Source organism: Lepidochelys olivacea, assembly GCF_965140295.1.
Source record: "Lepidochelys olivacea isolate rLepOli2 genome assembly, chromosome: 22".
Classification (NCBI taxonomy): domain Eukaryota; kingdom Metazoa; phylum Chordata; order Testudines; family Cheloniidae; genus Lepidochelys; species Lepidochelys olivacea.
Genome location: NC_140432.1, coordinates 14,011,308 through 14,031,861, shown reverse-complemented (window position 1 = coordinate 14,031,861; position 20,554 = coordinate 14,011,308). Strand labels below are relative to the sequence as shown.

The 20,554-nt window shown below is 45.7% G+C and overlaps 2 protein-coding genes across 4 annotated transcripts in view; one reads left to right on the top strand and one right to left on the bottom strand.

Moving 5' to 3' along the window:
• The window catches only part of LOC311511335 (uncharacterized protein), a 205,574-nt gene that overhangs the window by 19,568 nt on the left and 165,452 nt on the right, over positions 1–20,554 (bottom strand). The gene's annotated exons all lie outside the window — the stretch shown is intronic.
• Positions 1–20,554, top strand: part of SORL1 (sortilin related receptor 1) — a 101,609-nt gene that overhangs the window by 59,195 nt on the left and 21,860 nt on the right. Inside the window, exons 23-33 of one of the 3 annotated variants that reach the window (XM_084611842.1) lie at positions 220–333; positions 1,129–1,251; positions 2,471–2,590; positions 11,346–11,468; positions 11,873–11,980; positions 12,487–12,618; positions 13,844–13,975; positions 14,830–14,964; positions 17,443–17,598; positions 18,304–18,453; positions 19,895–20,023. In XM_084611842.1, the coding sequence (XP_084467968.1) occupies positions 220–333; positions 1,129–1,251; positions 2,471–2,590; positions 11,346–11,468; positions 11,873–11,980; positions 12,487–12,618; positions 13,844–13,975; positions 14,830–14,964; positions 17,443–17,598; positions 18,304–18,453; positions 19,895–20,023 (1,422 nt within the window). Of the gene's footprint in view, positions 1–219; positions 334–1,128; positions 1,252–2,470; positions 2,591–11,342; positions 11,469–11,872; positions 11,981–12,486; positions 12,619–13,843; positions 13,976–14,829; positions 14,965–17,442; positions 17,599–18,303; positions 18,454–19,894; positions 20,024–20,554 lie in introns of all 3 variants that reach the window. The other 2 variants (XM_084611843.1, XM_084611841.1) reach the window with 2 other exon arrangements.

Here is a 20,554-nt window from a genome sequence, read left to right as displayed (position 1 = left end):
AAAAAGAAAAGGAGGACTTGTGGCACCTTCGAGACTAACAAATTTATTTGAGCATAAGCCTTCGTGAGCTACAGCTCTGTAGCTCACGAAAGCTTATGCTCAAATAAATTTGTTAGTTTCGAAGGTGCCACAAGTACTCCTTTTCTTTTGGCAAAGATAACGGTGCTGTGCCTAATTGTAGCTTGTTTGTTTGTTTTTTTTAAACACGCTGGGCACTAGATAACACCTGTCTGCCTAACCAGTATAGATGCTTCAACGGGAATTGCATCAACAGCATTTGGCAGTGTGACAACGATAACGATTGCGGAGACATGAGTGATGAGAAGAATTGCCGTAAGTGTCCTTCTGTGGTCACTTTGTGTATGCGTCCTGATCGGTAATCATTTATCAAGCCTGCCTGGGGAGCAAAATGCTTCCACCAGTGATGGAGAGGGGATTAGTAATAATGAATATGGTCTTTCCACCCTTCCAACAAGCCCTTGTGGCGTGGTATATCCTAATGAAGCTAGTTCAGATACATTCAAGGAGAAAGCCATCCTCTGAATGAAAATCAGACAAAGAGCCCAATGAGCTTATGAAGGGAAGAAACAGCCATCTGGCCGAACTGTCCCCAAGTCATAGAGGTGTGGCTCAGCCCATTACAGAAACAGGGCCAGGTTCAAAGTTAGGACCTGGATTTGGGTCCGAACGTCAAGCAACTGAACAATAAGACAATAAAGTCCAGGCCAAACCGTCTCCCCAGGCTTAGTTGCTCCTAAGGTTCCTAACTGATGGCTGCTTAGACTCAAGGTCCCCCACGTCAGGCCAAGCCAGCCGTGAAACCAAATTCCTCATCTTTTCTTCTCTCCGGTTGGAGGGCACTTTCTCCAGGCGTGGTATTGCAGTGTGGAACTGGTTTCAGTCCCATCTCCAGGTCAGACCATTAAGCCCTTACTGCCCTGAACTAGGAGAAATTCATCCAGCACATAGCCAGAATCCATAGCAAGAATAGCTCCGAGGAAGCTCTTTCCCTCCATTTTATTCCCCTTGCTTTTATTTTAACATGCGAGTTTGGGTCGGGGCAGAATTATTTAATTGGTGGCCTTGAAACCTCTTTCTTCTTTCCCTCCCTCCCCCGCCTTGTTTTAGCCACAACAGTCTGTGATAGCGAGACTCAGTTCCGCTGCCAGGGCTCGGGGACCTGCATCCCGCTGTCCTATAAATGTGACCTGGAGGACGACTGTGGAGATAACAGTGATGAAAGCCACTGCGGTAAGCGTGATAAGGAGCGAGCTGTTTGTCTCAGTTGGATGTCCTTTCCCTTCCCCCCCTTAGGAAGAATATCACTGTTCTCTCCACCAGGCAGGGGGTAAGCCTGCCCGGATGGAGGCAGGGCAAGGCAGCATCTCTGGCTCTCAGGAGATCACTGAAGGGGACCCACCTTGCTGCACTGTCCAGGGCTTGCTAGCCCCTCCCTGGATGCCGTCAGGCAGCTAGTGCAGATGTGGTCCGGGGAGGGGATGAGATGCATAGGACAAAGGAGCAATAAAGTGCAATGACAGCCGATATCCACCCCACCCGAGGCGTGACGCCTTGAGCTGGCAGGTAGGCGCTGATATCAGATGTTCCCAGCTCCCTTCACCTGCCATGCACATCTGCCTTAAAACAAAATAATCTGGCAAGGATTAAAAATTATACTCATGCAGCTTCTGAGAGTTGATATGTTTGGTCTTGGAGCAGGGTAAAAACACAGCTGCCTCAAGGCACCCGGACAGGCTAGACAGCTCCAAGGTCTGGTATTTCCTAAAGCCATTGAAGCTACAAATTCAAGTGCTGCAACAGTAGGTTCCCCTTCACCCTCCCCCAGTTGCTTCATACTGGTAAGAAATCCTTGGCCATTTAGCAAGTTCATGGCTGCACATCATGAGCACAGTAATAGCAGGGTTAGGACTCAGCCTCCTGCATTAACAGCACAGGCTCCTAACCGAAAGGGGAGTCTCCATTAGTTGTATGCAGTCTAGGGTGTATGGCAAAGTGTCGAGCAACTCCACCTCCATCCAGCAGGGGGCAGTGGTGCAGGCACACACTAGCAAGTTCTTTGCAGCACGTCCTCAGGAGCTCAGAATCCCTAATTTCAAAGGAGATTCTGGCCTGATTTTCAAAGGCAGCTGAGCATCTGCAGCTCCCAGCGTCTTGAATGGGTTGTGGGTGAGGCTGTCAACCTCTAAGGCTAAGGCTAATAGTTCCTGAGCAGCAGACTATTAAATCCACGGGAAGAACAGAAGATGGGAATCAGAGTGACGTGGTAGCTCTTGATCTTTCAGGGCTAGAAACAATGCACTAAAAATACTTTCAAGACCAGAACAGATTTTCTGAGCTGCTTAGGCTGCCGGTTATGAAATGTCAGCTCTTTCTTCTAAGTCAACAGCTTATGTTCAATCCCCCCCACCCCCCCGTCACCCCATCTGAACTTTGGGTGCCTTGTTTGTAGACGCTCACCAGTGTAGAAGTGATGAATTCAGCTGCAGCTCGGGGATGTGCATTCGTCTTTCTTGGATGTGTGATGGCGATAACGACTGCAGAGACTGGTCAGATGAAGCGAACTGCACGGGTAAGCGTTGGGATGTGATCGAGAAACCCTCTGCTGGAGTTGCTCGTTGCTAGCTATCAGCTGCTGTGCTTTTAAAGGGTTTGCATTCGGGTAGCTCTGTGCGGAAGAGCACATGCTGCGCAGGAAGGCGTCAGTTTAACCCTGCCGTGTCATGAGACCGAATCTTCCGTTGCCCTGTTGCTCCTGTATTTTGTGCGAGTGGCTACTGCAGGGGAATCCTGATGGGCAGTGGCACAGAAGTTAAGATGGAAACACTGCCGCAACTGAAGGACTGAGCCAGCACTGGCTGAAGTCAGTGGAGAGATACCTGTGGGTTTTGGACTAGATCAGCGGTTCTCAGACTTCATTGCACTGCAGCCCACTTCTCACAACAGAAATTACTACATGATCCCAGTGCCCTGTATTACTCTAGATTCTAAAGTCCAGAATCAGGGGGCCCCATGCCACAAGGGACCCTGCTAAGTTGCTTGGGCTTTGGCTTCAGCCCCAGAGCAGCGGGGAGTCTAATGCGGGGCCTGGCGACCCCATTAAAACAAACTAATGCCCCACTTTGGAAACCACTGCGCTAGATCCTAATATAGGAGCAGACGGGCAAGTGGGTTGAGCATGGAGCCAGAACCAATTTCTAATCCCATGGCTGATAGTAATTTGCCCCGAGACCGTGGCTAAATTGTTTAACCTCCATGCCTCAGTTTCCTCATCTGTAAAAGTGGGATAATAGTTACCTGCCTTGCAAGGGGTTTTTGAAGAGGAGTACGTTAATGTGATTTGAAAATAAGGTACCTGTTAAGTATTTGTTCTGGCATGAATGAAGAATGCAGTGAGAGCCTTAGCTCTGAATTGTCTCTCTTCTTAGCTGAAGTGACTACCCTACCCTTATAATACTCCCCTGTATTTAAAACATGCTCCAGGTTAATTAGCAGACAGAAAATGTGGATCATCTCCCCTTTTCACCTTCTTAATATTTATTGGCAAACTATGTATCGTTTTGTGCTGTGACAAAGTTCCTGCTCTACCTTGGTGGGTCTTGCGCTTATTGGTGGCTTTGCTTGCCTTGGAGCTTCACGGCAGCCCTCAGCTTGGCCGTTTTTCTGCCCACAGTCCAGGTCGACTCCTCCTGTGTCTGACCAGGAGTTGGGAGGATTTGGGGGGAACCTGGGCCCGCCCTCTACTCCGGGTTCCAGCCCAGGGCCCTGTGGAATGCAGCTGTCTCGAGTGCCTCCTGGAACAGCTGTGCAACAGCTACAATTCCCTGGGGTACTTCCCCATGGCCTCCTCCCAACACCTTCTTTATCCTCACCAGAGGACCTTCCTCCTGGTGTCTGATAATGCTTGTACACCTCAGTCCTCCAACTGTCTGTGTTCTTACTCTCAGCTCCTAGTGCCTCTTGCTCCCAGCTCCTCACATGCACACCACAAACTGAAGTGAGCTCCTTTTTAAAACCCAGGTGCCCTGATTAGCCTGCCTTAATTGATTCTAGCAGCTTCTTGATTGGCTGCAGGTGTTCTAATCAGCCTGTCTTAATTGTCTCCAGAAGGTTCCTGATTGTTCTGGAACCTTCCCTGTTACCTTACCCAGGGAAAAGGGAGCTACTTAGCCTGGGGCTAATATATCTGCCTTCTATTGCTCTCCTGTAGCCATCTGGCCCGGCCCTGTCACAGTGCGTATGAAATACAGTCTAAAACTCAAACCGTGGTAGGAGCCCAATAGTTATGAGTGACCCTACAATAACAAACCAGGGCAGATACAAGCAATAGAGGAAATAATTTCAGGGAAACAAATTTTGGTTTTAAATTTCTGTAGGCTTATAAATAGTAAGGGAGAAACATGATTTTCGAAATTATTAAAAATAAAAACCTCTCACCAGCGAATGCCCTTTTTGCATAAAGCCCCACAAACATGTTGCTACATGCCATGTTTTTCACAGGTGCTGAACAACTTGTCAGTTGGAGCTGTGGGTGACCCAGCATGTACAGATTGGGCCAGGAAACTAATAAGATCTTATTCCTGAGAGAATAAGCATCTAGCTTACGATGTGTTGATTTTAGCAACTTAATTGCTGCGTTTCTGAAAGTGCTGACTGTTTTTTTGATGTGCGCAATGATTCATTTTTGCTTATATTTGCAAGATTGCACTGATGGAATCAAATCAACGTTGAGGTCATTCATCTGTAGAGCCGTTTACACCTGACAGTGCTTCAAAACTTGCTTAAAAAATGTATTACCCCATGGTCTGCTATAAAAACAGGCTTGCCCTACCTTTGAAGGTCTGCAAAATAAGGAGGCATAATTGTAATCATTGGTCCTGAAGATCAAGATGTTAACTAATAAGAATACTTCTCCCTGAAAAGTGCTCAGTTGTTACAATATGTACAGACTGAAGATAGGCTAGGTGTGCACTGACCTAATTTTACAGCTTGGACTCTGATTGTTTTGTAACAGTAAAACGCATTGCAGGAAAGAAGGGTTTTCTTAGCAATTTCTAAACTATTTATCTCAGAGAAGGGATGCTTAGCTCCAATTGCGACTGGTCTTCAGCATGCTTGCCTCTTTGCCTAGCATTCCAGCTGCAGCGGTTGAGCTATAAAGAGGATGTAATTTATGCAAAGTCGTACGCTAAGGACCTGATTCCCCTTTTACTGACAGCTGATTTACACCAGTGCAACTCAGCTGGAGAAAATAGAGTCACTCCGGATTGACACTTTTACATCAGGCCTTGAATTAGCGGACCGGATTCTCTACTCATACACTGGAGTCAACCCAGTGATGACAACGGAGTTTACACTAGTGGGTATAAGTGAGACGAGTCCTAAGAACATACTAAAATTCAGTCCCCACTTTTCATACATTACATCTGCTCTGATATTTTCAGTTAAACAGTCTTCAAGTGTCTACACAGTGACGAGAATTCTGATTGTAGAAGGCTATTTAATCTAGCAGAAAAAGGTATAATGACGTTTGGTGGTTGGAAGTTGATGCTTGACAAATTCAGATGAGAAACAAGAAACAAGATGAAGATTTTTGAGGGAAGCTGTGGCAGGTTCCCCCTGGGGTGCCACCTGGAACTGGGGTACCACTGAGGCCCCTTTCCCACCAGCCTGGGCTCCCTCTCCCATTGTACTGCTATGATCACCTGCAAAGCCCTCCAGCCTTCACTTTCACCAGCATACATACAGGTCGGGACACACCCAGCTGCAGTTATATGCATGCTCTCTGACCAGCCTCTGCATAGGAAGGCTACAGCTTAGGCAACTCCCAGCTTCCCAGGCGCACACCCCTTCTGGAGTATAAACACAAAATTAAACCGTCTTGCGCTGCACAGGGAATTGTACAGCATAAGCTCATAAAATTCGCCCCCTCCCTCAGTGTGGAGAGGAACATGCAACAGCATTTGCCCCTGAGTTATGATTCCCATATACTTTACTCCAACTCACTGGTTTAGATAAAGCAAAACCAAGTTTATTAACTACAAAAGATAGATTTTAAGTGATTATAAGTGATAGCAAACAGATCAAAGCAGATTACCTAGCAAATAAAAAACGCGAACTAAGCTTAATCTACGAAATAGACTGGATATGAATTAGCAGATTCTCACCCTAAGAGCCCACACTTGGTGGGATAACTCACATGACTGGAGTACTGTCATGGATGGTTATAAACTGTTCAGGAAGGACAGGCAGGGCAGAAAAGGTGGGGGAGTAGCACTGTATGTAAGGGAGCAGTATGACTGCTCAGAGCTCCGGTACGAAACTGTAGAAAAACCTGAGTGTCTCTGGATTAAGTTTAGAAGTGTGTGGCAACAAGAGTGATGTAGTGGTGGGAGTCTGCTATAGACCACCGGACCAGGGGGATGAGGTAGATGAGGCTTTCTTCCAGCAGCTCACGGAAGCTACTAGATTGCATGCCCTGATTCTCATGGGTGACTTTAATTTTCCTGATATCTGCTGGGAGAGCAATACAGCAGTGCATAGACAATCCAGGAAGTTTTTGGAAAACATAGGGGACAATTTCCTGGCGCAAGTGCTAGAGGAGCCAACTAGGGGGGGAGCTTTTCTTGACCTGCTGCTCACAAACCGGGTAGAATTAGTGGGGGAAGCAAAAGTGGATGGGAATCTGGGAGGCAGTGACCATGAGTTGGTTGAGTTCAGGTTCCTGACGCAGGGAAGAAAGGTAAGCAGCAGGATACGGACCCTGGACTTCAGGAAAGCAGACTTCGACTCCCTCAGGGAACGGATGGCCAGGATCCCCTGGGGGACTAACATGAAGGGGAAAGGAGTCCAGGAGAGCTGGCTGTATTTCAAGGAATCCCTGTTGAGGTTACAGGGACAAACCATCCCGATGAGTCGAAAGAATAGTAAATATGGCAGGCAACCAGCTTGGCTTAATGGTGAAATCCTAGCGGATCTTAAACATAAAAAAGAAGCTTACAAGAAGTGGAAGGTTGGACATATGACCAGGGAAGAGTATAAAAATATTGCTCGGGCATGTAGGAATGATATCAGGAGGGCCAAATCGCACCTGGAGCTGCAGCTAGCAAGAGATATCAAGAGTAACAAGAAGGGTTTCTTCAGGTATGTTGGCAACAAGAAGAAAGCCAAGGAAAGTGTGGGCCCCTTACTGAATGAGGGAGGCAACCTAGTGACAGAGGATGTGGAAAAAGCTAATGTACTCAATGCTTTTTTTGCCTCTGTCTTCACTAACAAGGTCAGCTCCCAGACTGCTGCGCTGGGCATCACAAAATGGGGAAGAGATGGCCAGCCCTCTGTGGAGATAGAGGTGGTTAGGGACTATTTAGAAAAGTTGGACATGCACAAGTCCATGGGGCCAGACGAGTTGCATCCGAGAGTGCTGAAGGAATTGGCGGCTGTGATTGCAGAGCCATTGGCCATTATCTTTGAAAACTCGTGGCGAACGGGGGAAGTCCCGGATGACTGGAAAAAGGCTAATGTAGTGCCAATCTTTAAAAAAGGGAAGGAGGAGGATCCTGGGAACTACAGGCCAGTCAGCCTCACCTCAGTCCCTGGAAAAATCATGGAGCAGGTCCTCAAAGAATCAATCCTGAAGCACTTGCATGAGAGGAAAGTGATCAGGAACAGCCAGCATGGATTCATCAAGGGAAGGTCATGCCTGACTAATCTAATCGCCTTTTATGATGAGATTACTGGTTCTGTGGATGAAGGGAAAGCAGTGGATGTATTGTTTCTTGACTTTAGCAAAGCTTTTGACACGGTCTCCCACAGTATTCTTGTCAGCAAGTTAAGGAAGTATGGGCTGGATGAATGCACTATAAGGTGGGTAGAAAGCTGGCTAGATTGTCGGGCTCAACGGGTAGTGATCAATGGCTCCATGTCTAGTTGGCAGCCGGTGTCAAGTGGAGTGCCCCAGGGGTCGGTCCTGGGGCCAGTTTTGTTCAATATCTTCATAAATGATATGGAGGATGGTGTAGATTGCACTCTCAGCAAATTTGCGGATGATACTAATCTGGGAGGAGTGGTAGATACGCTGGAGGGGAGGGATAGGATACAGAAGGACCTAGACAAATTGGAGGATTGGGCCAAAAGAAATCTGATGAGGTTCAATAAGGATAAGTGCAGGGTCCTGCACTTAGGACGGAAGAATCCAATGCACCGCTACAGACTAGGGCCCGAATGGCTAGGCAGCAGTTCTGCGGAAAAGGACCTAGGGGTGACAGTGGATGAGAAGCTGGATATGAGTCAGCAGTGTGCCCTTGTTGCCAAGAAGGCCAATGGCATTTTGGGATGTATGAGTAGGGGCATAGCGAGCAGATCGAGGGACGTGATCGTCCCCCTCTATTCGACATTGGTGAGGCCTCATCTGGAGTACTGTGTCCAGTTTTGGGCCCCACACTTCAAGAAGGATGTGGATAAATTGGAGAGAGTCCAGCGAAGGGCAACAAAAATGATTAGGGGTCTAGAACACATGACTTATGAGGAGAGGCTGAGGGAGCTGGGATTGTTTAGCCTGCAGAAGAGAAGAATGAGGGGGGATTTGATAGCTGCTTTCAACTACCTGAAAGGGGGTTCCAAAGAAGATGGCTCTAGACTGTTCTCAATGGTAGCAGATGACAGAACGAGGAGTAATGGTCTCAAGTTGCAGTGGGGGAGGTTTAGATTGGATATTAGGAAAAACTTTTTCACTATGAGGGTGGTGAAACACTGGAATGCATTACCTAGGGAGGTGGTAGAATTTCCTTCCTTAGAGGTTTTTAAAGTCAGGCTTGACAAAGCCCTGGCTGGGATGATTTAACTGGGAATTGGTCCTGCTTCGAGCAGGGGGTTGGACTAGATGACCTTCTGGGGTCCCTTCCAACCCTGATATTCTATGATTCTATGATGATACTAGCAGGCTGCAGATTCTTAAGGGGCAAGCTGCACTTGTTTTACAGCTTGGAATCCCCAGGTGTCTCATTCACAGGCTAAAAATCATTTTAGCCTGGGTCCAGCACTTCCCCAAATTCAGTCTTTGTTCCTCAGGTGTTTCCAGGAGTCTTCTTGAGTGGGAAGTGAAGAAGTCCAGATGATGTCACTCCCTGCTTTATATAGTTTTTGCATAGGGCAGGAATCCTGTGTTCCCAAAGCGTGGGTCCCAGACTAGTCTGTGGGAAAATACTGACATCCCAAGATGGAGTCCAGAGACATATGGTTTCATCATATGTCCTTGTAGAGTCATAGCAGCCATTACTCAGAGGCTGTCTGTAGCGTTTTCGGGAAGGCTCCCCAGGTGGGAGATACGCTTCTCCTAATGGCTATTGTTTTTTCCTAATGGCCCATTGCCCTGAATAGGCCCTTCCCCACCCACTATCTAGGCTGAAAACATCTTGTCTAGTGGGTGTTACCCAGGGGTGACTCCATTTGAAATACAGTTACATAGTCAATATTCATACCTTCGGATACAAAAATGATACATGCATACAAATAGGATAATCATATTCAGCAAATATAACTCTTCCAATGACATCTCACATCACCTATCTTTCATAAAATACATCATAATCATATCATAATATCACTATGAAAAATATGGGGTGCAGTGTTACGGAGGCTAATTAACTTATTTAGAGATGTGGTGGATTCTCCATCACTTGAAATCTTTAAATCAAGACGAGCTGTCTTTCTAAAAGATATGCCCTAACCCAAATAGAAGGTATAGGTTAGATGCAGAAATTACTGGGCGAAGGTCTCTAATCTGGTTATGCAGGAGATCAGATTAGATTATCAGCATGGTCTCTTTTGGCTTTAAAGTTACGCAGTGTAAATTCTTCAGGTTTAAATGCGGTTTTCCAAACATATATATTTTTAAACAATAAATGTCCTGGTTCTGGATCAAGTTCTGGAGAATTTACTTGAGCAAACTCCCTTTTATATCAATGGGAGTTATGCTTAAACCATAACCACAGAATTTAGACGTATGTAATTACTAAATCCATTACAGAATTTCTTCAGTATATATGGTTGGAACTGTTTAGCTTGGGGATTCCAGTAGTTAGTATTCCAAGTGTGTGGGTGTGAAAGGACATACATATTGGTATCGCTGATCTCTCATGACTTTCTGAGTGAGAATTACTCGAGGAAGAAGTGAACCTACTTCAGAAAGTGTATTGGTTTTTTAAGCTTAAAATTGAAATTATCAATAAGAATCACAATTATTTGAGAAACATGTCATCTAACTCTGCTGGCCGCATTTATTGCTCTTATCTAAACTAATAACATTTCACAGTGAATACCTAATAGAATATTCGTACCAGAGGACTAGTATTTTCAAATATCTGGAAGTTCATGTCACTAGCTAGGTTAAAATGTAGTAGCATGCAATTTAATTAAATCAAATGTTGCTCTTTTTCTAGGTGATGAAGAGTATTCTCTCATGTTAGGCTGTTTTTTTTTATTTGAAGAGGTACGGCACATAAATTAGGCTCCAGAATGACTTATTTAAACAAAATATATTTTAGGCAGAGATTTTCAAAGTGGGAGCCCAAGGGAGGTGGGTGCCCAAGTGCTATCGATATCCACTGGGAATTGGGTGTCTAAGTCTCCTAGGAAACTTTGAAAAATCCCATCTTAAGTCTAGTTAGGAATATCTTCGAGAACCTAAAATACAAACAAGATCTCTTTTTGACACTCAGTGCCAAGTCAGACTTTTATGTGCAGATCCTCCCTGCCAGCAGATGGCAATGGTGCTCAAAACCCTTTTGGTGGTATCACCTCCGATATAAAGGTTTGTCAGTTGCTGTTTCAGCAAGGGCCAGACATCATTACCTTTGCCAACTGACCCAAAGGACTGAAACGATAAGAAAGGGCTGACTCCAGAGGTCTCAGAGAGCTCTAGAAACATTCATTAACCTCTACAGTCAACCTTATGAGGCACAGTAGGTTGGTAAGTACTGTCCCTATTCTACAGGTGGGGAAACTGAGGCACAAGAGGATAGGATGACTTGCTCAGGATCACAGAGCAAGTCAGTAAGCCAGCCAAATGGAACCCTGGAGCCCTGACACCCATTAGAGGATGATAAATCAACATGTAGAGTGCCTACTACAATGGAGTCCTGGCCCATGACTCTGGCTCGTAGATGCTGTCACAATACAAATTGTAATTATTAATAATAGTATGTATATGAACATATATTTAAATGTGTCACAAATAAACAAAAGAAAAAAATGGTGGTTGATTTACATGGAGCCTAGTTGAAATCAATGAGTCTGTAAATGCTTCCTTTTTTTCTGTTTGTTTTCAGCAGTATACCATACGTGTGAAGCCTCCAGTTTCCAGTGCCACAATGGGCATTGCATTCCCCAGAGGTGGGCATGTGATGGCGACGCTGACTGCCAGGATGGCTCCGACGAGGACCCTATCAAGTGTGGTGAGAGCTCTCATCTCGTCCGAGGGGTGGGGGGAAATTACAGTTGTTACTTTCTAAGTCACTGGCCTGTCGTCTTATGGAATGGACACTAGCTTTGTCACTCTTAAACGGATGCAACAGAACAGCAGCAAACTTGGGGAGCCCTAAAACCACATCATTATTCTTTGGTTTATTGTGGCACACGTCCAAGACCCTTTGCGTGCGCAGTCCCTGTCCCAAAGAGCCTCCAATCTAAATAGACTATATGGACAAAGGGTGCAGCTGATCCTGGGGGTTTTCTTCATGGTGTCGAGTGCCCCTGGGATTTGGCCATTCTGGACTAACAAACAAAACCAAACCCTAATTATGTTCCTCTGTGCTGAAGTTCTTCCATACTTAAGGCTGCTTTTTCAAATGAATTTCAGAAAAAAAGTGCAACGGTTTCCAGTGTCCGAATGGAACCTGCATCCCAAATAGCAAGCACTGTGATGGTCTGCATGACTGCTCTGATGGCTCTGATGAACAGCACTGCGGTGGGTACACACAGGGACTCAGAATTTGCAGCACCAGATGGGTCAGTTGAATACCACATCCCGTCTAGAACACCTCATGCTTCAAAGGAAAGCAAAAGCTCCCTGTATAATGTACATAGCCACCTATGTAGCTGTATAGACAGGGTGGCGGGCGATTCCTTCTTAATACCTACTGCATGTCGCTTTCATCCTGACACATGACACAAGATAAGCCTGAATAGCTGCGTAGCTTGTATTATTGGTCATCAAAATTATCCAGCGCTTGATAAGATCTAGCCACTGTATTTGACTCTCTGTAAGTCAGAGAGGGTGGTTAAGTACAGATAGATTAGACAACAAAAGAACTTGGTGTACAGTGTAGTTATTACATATTATTTGTATTACCATAGCATGTAGGAGCCTAGTCACGGACCAGGATCGCATTGTGCTAGGCACTGCACAAATGTTTCTTACCGCCATGCACTGAAATGCTGTCATTCCCCCTGCAATCCCTTTGATTCCTCCAGACCCCCTGTGCACGCGTTACATGGACTTTGTGTGTAAGAACCGGCAGCAGTGCCTGTTCCACTCCATGGTGTGTGACGGCATTGTGCAGTGTCGGGATGGCTCGGATGAAGACGCCAACTATGCTGGATGCTGTAAGTGTGACAGCAATACCAATAACCTCGCCTTTACCTAATACCTGGTGCTTTTCATCAGTAGATCTCAAAGTACTTTACAAAGGTCAGTACCATTATCCTCATGGGGGGGAACAGAGGCACCGGGCAGTGAAATATCTTGCCCCATATCACCCAGCAGGCCAGTGGCAAAACTGTGATTAGAAACCATGATCTGCAGAGCCCCACCCCAGTCCAATGCTCCATCCACTAGGCAACACCGCTCTGAAGAGATACCAGAAGGGAATAAATAAGCATCCTTCGGGAGAGCACAGAGGGGTTTAGTGTGTCTTTTCTGGACTGTGTCAGTGACATACCAAGCCACTTGTATGTTCCTTTAAATCAGGACCATTCTGGATGTAAATGATCTGAGTAGCACTTCGTTGACATTAAAAATCCTGGTTTCTGTTGGCTGCTGTTTTGGGTGGGTTGTCACCAAAATCCAAGCAATTACTTTTATCCCTGGGATGCTTTTGATCCAAGTTCAGTGGGACCAGTTGTTTCACCAGCATGTTTGACAAAGCTGGGCTTTTGGCCCATAGGACTCTAACCTGGCTTTTACAGCCAGACGCTGCTTTGGGGCCAGTGGGTGCATACATCCTCTCTCGCAGATCATTCCAGCTGAGTCAATGTAATGCCAGCCAGGGCAGCTGGAGGAGTGTACGTCTGTGTGTGAACATAGGGACTGCCAAACTGGACCAGTGGTCCATCTAGTACTGTATCCTCTTTCCTCCAGTGGCCAGTGCCAGAAGCTTCAGAGGAAGGTGCAGGGAAGCCCATAATAGACAGTTATGGGCTATTCTGCGTGCAGAGGATGTTTCTTCCAAGCTCTAGGCAGTTAGTGTTTGATGTCTTGCTGCTGTATAAGGAATCTGCTTCCGCTCTTTGTAAAGGTGCAGCTGGTGCTTCCCGTGCATCAGCTCCATTCCCCCTGTCTGGCCAGAAAGCTGCTCCATCTCCTGTGGGTTGCTAGCAGCATTGTCTGTGTGAAGCAGTGCCAGTCCTTGCAGGCCAGATGCACAAGGAACCATTGCACAACCATGCACAAGGAACCATTCTGCGATGAGGCAAACTGGATTCTCTGTGCCCTGCCCTCTCCTCCTCACAGCTAGCCACGATCTGAGCCCTTTGCCTTTGTACTAAAGCTCTCAGAAAGAACAGCTGCATTTGACTTTTTATTTTTTTAACTTCGCTTTGTCCCTTTTAGCTCAAGACCCAGAGTTTCACCGGACCTGCGACCAGTTCAACTTCCAGTGCCAGAATGGCGTGTGCATCAGTTTGGTGTGGAAATGTGACGGGATGGATGACTGTGGGGATTACTCTGATGAAGCAAACTGTGGTGAGCAGAGAGGATCATTAACCCTTCCTACCTCAGCTCAGTCTTATTTTGAGTATTAACAGCATTGCCTTACCCTAAGATACCAAGTGGTCACCATGGGGAAGACTGCAATCACTTTATAGAGAGAGAGATGGATAGCGTTTTTTGTTTGTTGATTTCACTGTTTTAATGAGAGCAGTATCATTATCCCTATTTTACCATTAGGGAAACAGCGGCACAGAGCAGTAACTTAGCTTGCTTAAGGCTACCGTGCAGTCCAGTGGCAGAACTGCAAACAGAATTCGGGTCTCCTGAATGCCAGTCCCGTGTCTATCCACTAGACCGTGCTGCCTCCCATGACCATATCCACTGAATTCTTGATAATCTGATATCGGGCCTTCTCTATACTGTGGTTGACTTGAAGCCATATGTGAGCACATTTGCTGCACAGATTCCCAGTCCAGTCTTATATCTGAGAGCAGGGTTAGTAATTATTCCCTGCAAGCCTTAGGAAAACATGCACAGCCAACCGCATGTTCAGACTGTGTTAGCCACGTTTTCCACTCCATTCCCCCCTACCTCATCTCTTGCCTTACTGTGCGCGATCTGGTTTTCAATGGTAAGCTCCATGGAGCAGAGGCTGTTTCTATTCCCTGTCCATACACCATCTAGCCCACTTCGGGAGCTGCGTAAATAACAATGACAAAACCCTAGTGGAGATTGTGAGGGATGGGGGTTTGCTTATCAGGAAAACAGCACTGCTTCTGTGAGCTATGGAGCACCACTAGTCAGGCTTCACCTTTAGGATGGACAGAGCCTGGGTCACCGAGGAGTCAGGAATGCTGGACCTCATGACAATTTCCTATCATTGTTAGAAAACCCAACGGAAGTGCCGAACTGCTCTCGCTACTACCAGTTCCAGTGTGAGAATGGCCACTGCATCCCTAACCGGTGGAAATGTGATGAGGAGAACGACTGTGGTGATTGGTCTGACGAGAAGGAATGTGGGGGTAAGAGCAAGGGTGGCTGCTGCCTCAGTTATCTGTTCCATAGATTATAAAGCCAGAAGGGACCACTGTGCGATCATCTAATCTGACCTCCTGCATAACACAGGCCATAGGACTTCCCTGAATTAATTCCTGTGTGAACTAGAGCACAAAGTTTAGAAAAACATCCCATATCTTGATTTAAAAATTGCCAGTGATGGAGAATCCGTTACAATTAGTGGTAAATTGTTCCAAAAGCTAATAACGCTCACTGTTAAACATTTACACCTTATTTCCACTCTGGATTTGTCTAATTTGAACTTCCAGCTGTTGCTATAACATTATCAAATTTTTGCTCCTCATGTAGACTGTGATCAAGTCACTCTTTAACTTTCTCTTTGCTAAGCTAAATAGATTGAGCTCCTTGAATCCCTCTCTCTAAGGCATGTTTTCCAATCCTTTAATCATTCTCATGGGTCTTCTCTGAGCCTTCTCCAATTTATCAACATCCTTCTGGTATGTGGACTGCAAAACCAAACACAGTATTCTAGCAGTGGTCACACCAATGGCAAATGCTGAGGTAAAATAGCCTCTACTCCTACTCAAGATTCCCCTGTTTATATGTCCAAGGATCACACCTTAGCCTTAATGGCCACAGCTTCACAATGAGAGTTGATTATTCACCATGACCCCAAGTCTTTTTCAGTCACTGCTTCTCAGGATAGAGTCTCCCCTCTTGTAAGTACGGCCTACATTCTTTGTTCCTCAATGTATAATTTTACGTTTAGCTATTAAGACACATATTGTTTGCTTGTGTCCAGCTTACGAAGCAATTTAGATTGCTTTGTATCAGTGACCTGTCCTCTTCCTTATTTACCACTCCCTGAATCTCTGTGTCATCTGGAGACTTTATCAGTGATGATTTTATGTTCCATCGAGCCACTCATTTTTAAAACAGCTGATACATCACAGTTGTAGCACTTAGCCCTCTGCTGAGTCCTTATTATTGCCTTGTTCAAGCAGTGAGTTCCATGTTTTACATTGATTGTAGCACAAAACAAAAGTACCCTGACTCAGTCATTTTTACACAGTATGTTTGTTTCAATAAACGGTACAGAAGCTTCCTGTCCAGCAGAGAATCTTTTAGCGTGGTCTACAGACAAATATGTGCACCCATTTCACATAATCTGTTTAGAAACCCGTGTAGTTAAATTGATGCAGTTCCCTAGCATAAAGAAAAGGAGGACTTGTGGCACCTTAGAGACTAACCAATTTATCTGAGCATAAGCTTTCGTGAGCCACAGCTCACTCCATCGGATGAGCTCACGAAAGCTTATGCTCAAATAAATTGGTTAGTCTCTAAGGTGCCACAAGTACTCCTTTTCTTTTTGCGAATACAGACTAACACGGCTGTTACTCTGTTCCCTAGCATAGATGCACCTAAACCAGGTTGAGCACGTTCACACTAGGAGGCTGCACAGAGTTAACTGAATTGGTTTTTAAACAGATTTAATGAAATCGGCACACATGCGGCATGTAGACCAGGCTCTTTGGATTGCGTGCTATCGTGTAAGCTGGTGGTCTTTGTGTCTGTTACAGCTCCTTCCCTCAGGCACAATATTGGTTAAGTTGAAAACTCGAGTAACATCAAAGCAGTTCCCCTTCCCCACCTGGGCTGCAGTCTGTAGAGGTCTTCTCCTTGCCTATTTCTCCTGCTAGGAGGAAAGCACACCCTTCCCTTAAATCCCCTGCTAAGTTGTGTGACAGACAGGTAAGCCCTTCATCCTTTCCTGACTGTTTTATCTGGTCAACAAGGCATCTGGGCTGTCTTGATCAAGGCCCCAATGCTGCAATCAGATCTGTTTATGGAAAAACCTTGATTTCAGTGGAACCTTGGGATTATATAAGGGTCCTCCCAGGTAGATCTGATTTGCAGGACCATGGCTTTAGCATGTGGAGAGGGTTTCTGTGCTGAGCCAGAATGCATACTTTGTCTGTGTTGACCTACTGGAGTTCTCTGCGCTGACGAGGCTGTGGCTTGTCTGTATCCACTTATGGGGAGGGCGCATAGGAGCAGACCCATGTATATTGGAAGCTGCTATAGGGAAATGTCTGCAGGAAATCTAGGGGGCAGTAGAATAGTCTGCATCCTGCAGGGACCAAGGCTACAAAGCTCACTGCAATCACTGTGCACCTTCCCGCACTTAAAGTGGTACTACCCTTTTAAAAACACACCAGTAAGATGCATCACTGTGTTTTCACCCTCAGGTTCCTGTCCTTTGACTGCAGCTTTGTTTTATGTTTAGGTCTGGCTCTCGGAGCCAGCTTTGTGCTGCTAGAATAAAAACACTGTGCTTGTGACATATTCCCCATCCTCCTCCTTTTCCAACTGATGTCCTGGGATTTTGCCTTTCAGTCTCCTAGGAACAGAAAAAGCTTTTAGCACATAATCAGACGTAGGAACATGTCCAGTAAGATCAACTCTCACTGGTTTATTTTTAGGTTCACAGATCCTTCCCTTTACGACATCCGCCCCAGTGACGTGTTTACCTAACCACTTCCGTTGCAACAGTGGCGCGTGCATCATGAACAGCTGGGTTTGCGATGGATATCAGGACTGCACAGATGGCTCAGATGAAGAAGCCTGCCCTACTTTATGTAAGGTTTTCTCCTTCCCTGCTGCTTCGTTTTACACTCAGTGGTGGATATTCCCTGCAAATGTGTTCCTGAGAAATAAAGCCCCAAATGTAAATGTTAGAAAAGATTTGGGCCAAACTATATGCTGGGTGAAAGGGTGCCAATCTGTTCATTCACATGGACTTGCACCCACTTGTAGCAGGAGAGAATTTGGCTCACTCTCTCTGAGTTCTGAGAATCAGTGGAAATATTTGCCATGGAGCAGTGGCTGCTTAGAAAACACATCTCTGTCCCAGCTCAAAGTAGGTTGTTACATGCTTGCAGCCATAACAATCTCTGATTGTGTATAGGAAGAGACACCTTTCAGGTGGGAGCGAGCTGCGGTTGGTTCCTTTCCAGACTTAGAAGCCTGAGCACATGCCAGCATCTCCATTTGTAGGTTGCCTTTAGAGTAGCAGGCCAGCTTTTGCACTGTAACCCCTGAAACAGTGAGGGGAGCTGGCCCTGGTTAGGACATATGGGATTTGGTAAAGGAGGCAGCGGTGGATTTAGTTACTTCTTTATACAGGAAGCGGCTGCCATCTGGTGGAGTGGGGAGATGCAAACCGATTCTGAACTAGAGGAACCAATAGACAACTCAGTCTGTCAGTCATTGCCATTGCCCAGTGGGGGGGTTCTGCTATTGCTTATGTAGTTTGCTGACTATTCTCTTCCTCTGGTTCCCAGTAGTCAACGTAACTGCGACTTCCACCACCTCCCTCGGCCGGTGCAGCAGGTTTGAGTTTGAGTGTCAGCAACTGAGGAAGTGCATCCCTAACTGGAAGCGATGTGATGGCTTGAGAGACTGCCAGGATGGCACAGATGAAATGAACTGTCGTAAGTGCTCATTTCCCACAGGCTGAGCGGTGCTTTAGCTCTCTCTGAGCAAGGCTTTCTTTAAAGAAAAGACCACAGAACATCGCGTCAGTGCAAGCGGAATCCATGCTAGTGGTATGCAATGAATAATGCACTGTAATGCATTTAGTGCAGTACCAAAGTAAAAACAGACACACATTTATTAGCAGTATTACGGTAGCGCCTAGTTTAGAGCATCACGGCACTAGATGCTGTACAGAGTTAGTGCGAGATGGTCCTTGCCCCCATAGAGCTCATTATCTCTACAGACAAGGTAGACAAAGAGCAGAAGTGGAAATGTGCACAGAGAGAGGAAGTGATTTGCGCAAATTCACACAGCAGGCCAAGGGCAGAATAAGAAGTAGAGCCCAGTTCGTGTGACTCTTAGCCTACTGCGCTAACCACTAGACAAGACTGCCCTCTTTATATGGCTTTAACATCAGAGAAATAGCAAGGGTATGTTGCGAAAAGACTAATGCTTGGGTGTCTGTTCCTCCCTCCAATTGGAAAAATAAGTTTTGAGTGAGATTCAGTTTGTGTCTGTTTATAACATCATACCCTGACAATGTTATATGACTTGATCAGAAAACATTAATTAAAACAGGATGGTAGTTGGTAGCTTCATAGTGTGATTTTGCTCTCATTGGGAGTTTTGCTATTGACTTCACTGGGGCACTGTCAAGTTCTTGCTGGCCTCGTGTGAAAATGTGATAAGGATATGGAAAACAATACAAAGGCGGACGTCACATTCAGAATTCACGCGGCGGGGAAATATATGTGAATATATATATTAAGTACAGACAGAAAGATATAGCACCAGATTTTCAGACATGCTCAGAGAACTATTGGAGCTGCTGGGGGCTGAGCACTTTTGAAAATCTGACTCAGTGTTTGAAAATTGGGCTTAGAGACTCAAACAAACGTGGGCACCTTTTTAGATGCCAGACTGCCATTTTGCCTCAACTTCCCAAATTTGAAAATTAAGCTCAGTCCCTTCATTTATAGAGAGATGCATTAAAATTTCTGTTTTTATGCTAAAAGCTCACAATAAAACCATTACCTATCCCTTGCTTTTTTAAAAATTACCGTTTGGCACAACTGAAGATTAGTTTCTTAACCTCAGGGTGCAAAATATAACCCTCCTAGAGCACTCTAGTTACCAGCATGGTTAGTGATTGACACTGTCATGCCATTCACCCCAGAAGTTCTCAGCAAGATGTTCTAATATGGACGTAGTAACAACAATAATTACAAATTCTATACTGGGATCACTTTACCCATGAACGAGATGCGGCCACCTCTGCATTTCAGTATGGCTGCGGTTTAGCGTCATGCTTGACAGCACTGTGTGAGATGTTCCGGACAGGAAACTTGTAAATGAGCTCTCCTGCTTTGAATCATGCAATGCTTTTCCATCTTCCAGCTACTCACAGCACACTATCATGCCCGAATGGTTATAAGTGTGAAGATGGGGAAGCCTGTATCATGACAACAGAACGGTGTGATGGATTTCTGGACTGTTCAGATAGTAGCGATGAGAGAAACTGCACCGGTAAGTAAATGCACTGACATGGAAGTTCTCATTTTTTCCATAGCACAGACCACATTATTATACAGACATTGTCTCACGGGTGCCTGTCCTTCATTCACAATCACCTTGATCAACCCTGCTTTGTTCACAGTCGTATGGTCCATCTCCCCTCCCGCTCACAATCGGACACCTCCCTTCCTGCTTCCACACACATAATTTCCTTCAATGCATCTACAGCAATTGCAGACGCAGGCAAATAACATTAGTCATTTAGCGGCATACAAATACAGGACATTCCCTGATTAGCACAGCCAATAAGTGGGTGCGTTTTGCCCACTGTGTCCTGCTCTGAAAATATATCCCGGAGTGCACAGGCACAGAGCTAAACTCCCTCGCTCCCCCACTTTCAGTTTCCCCCTCCATCATTACCCCTGGAGCCAGACGTGTTACACGTTGATTGGAAGTCCTGGTCCGTTCTGGGTAGATAATAACAACATCGATCACTGTCTTTTCCCAGATGTGGGATTCAGCCATTTTCCCAGTAAACTGCTC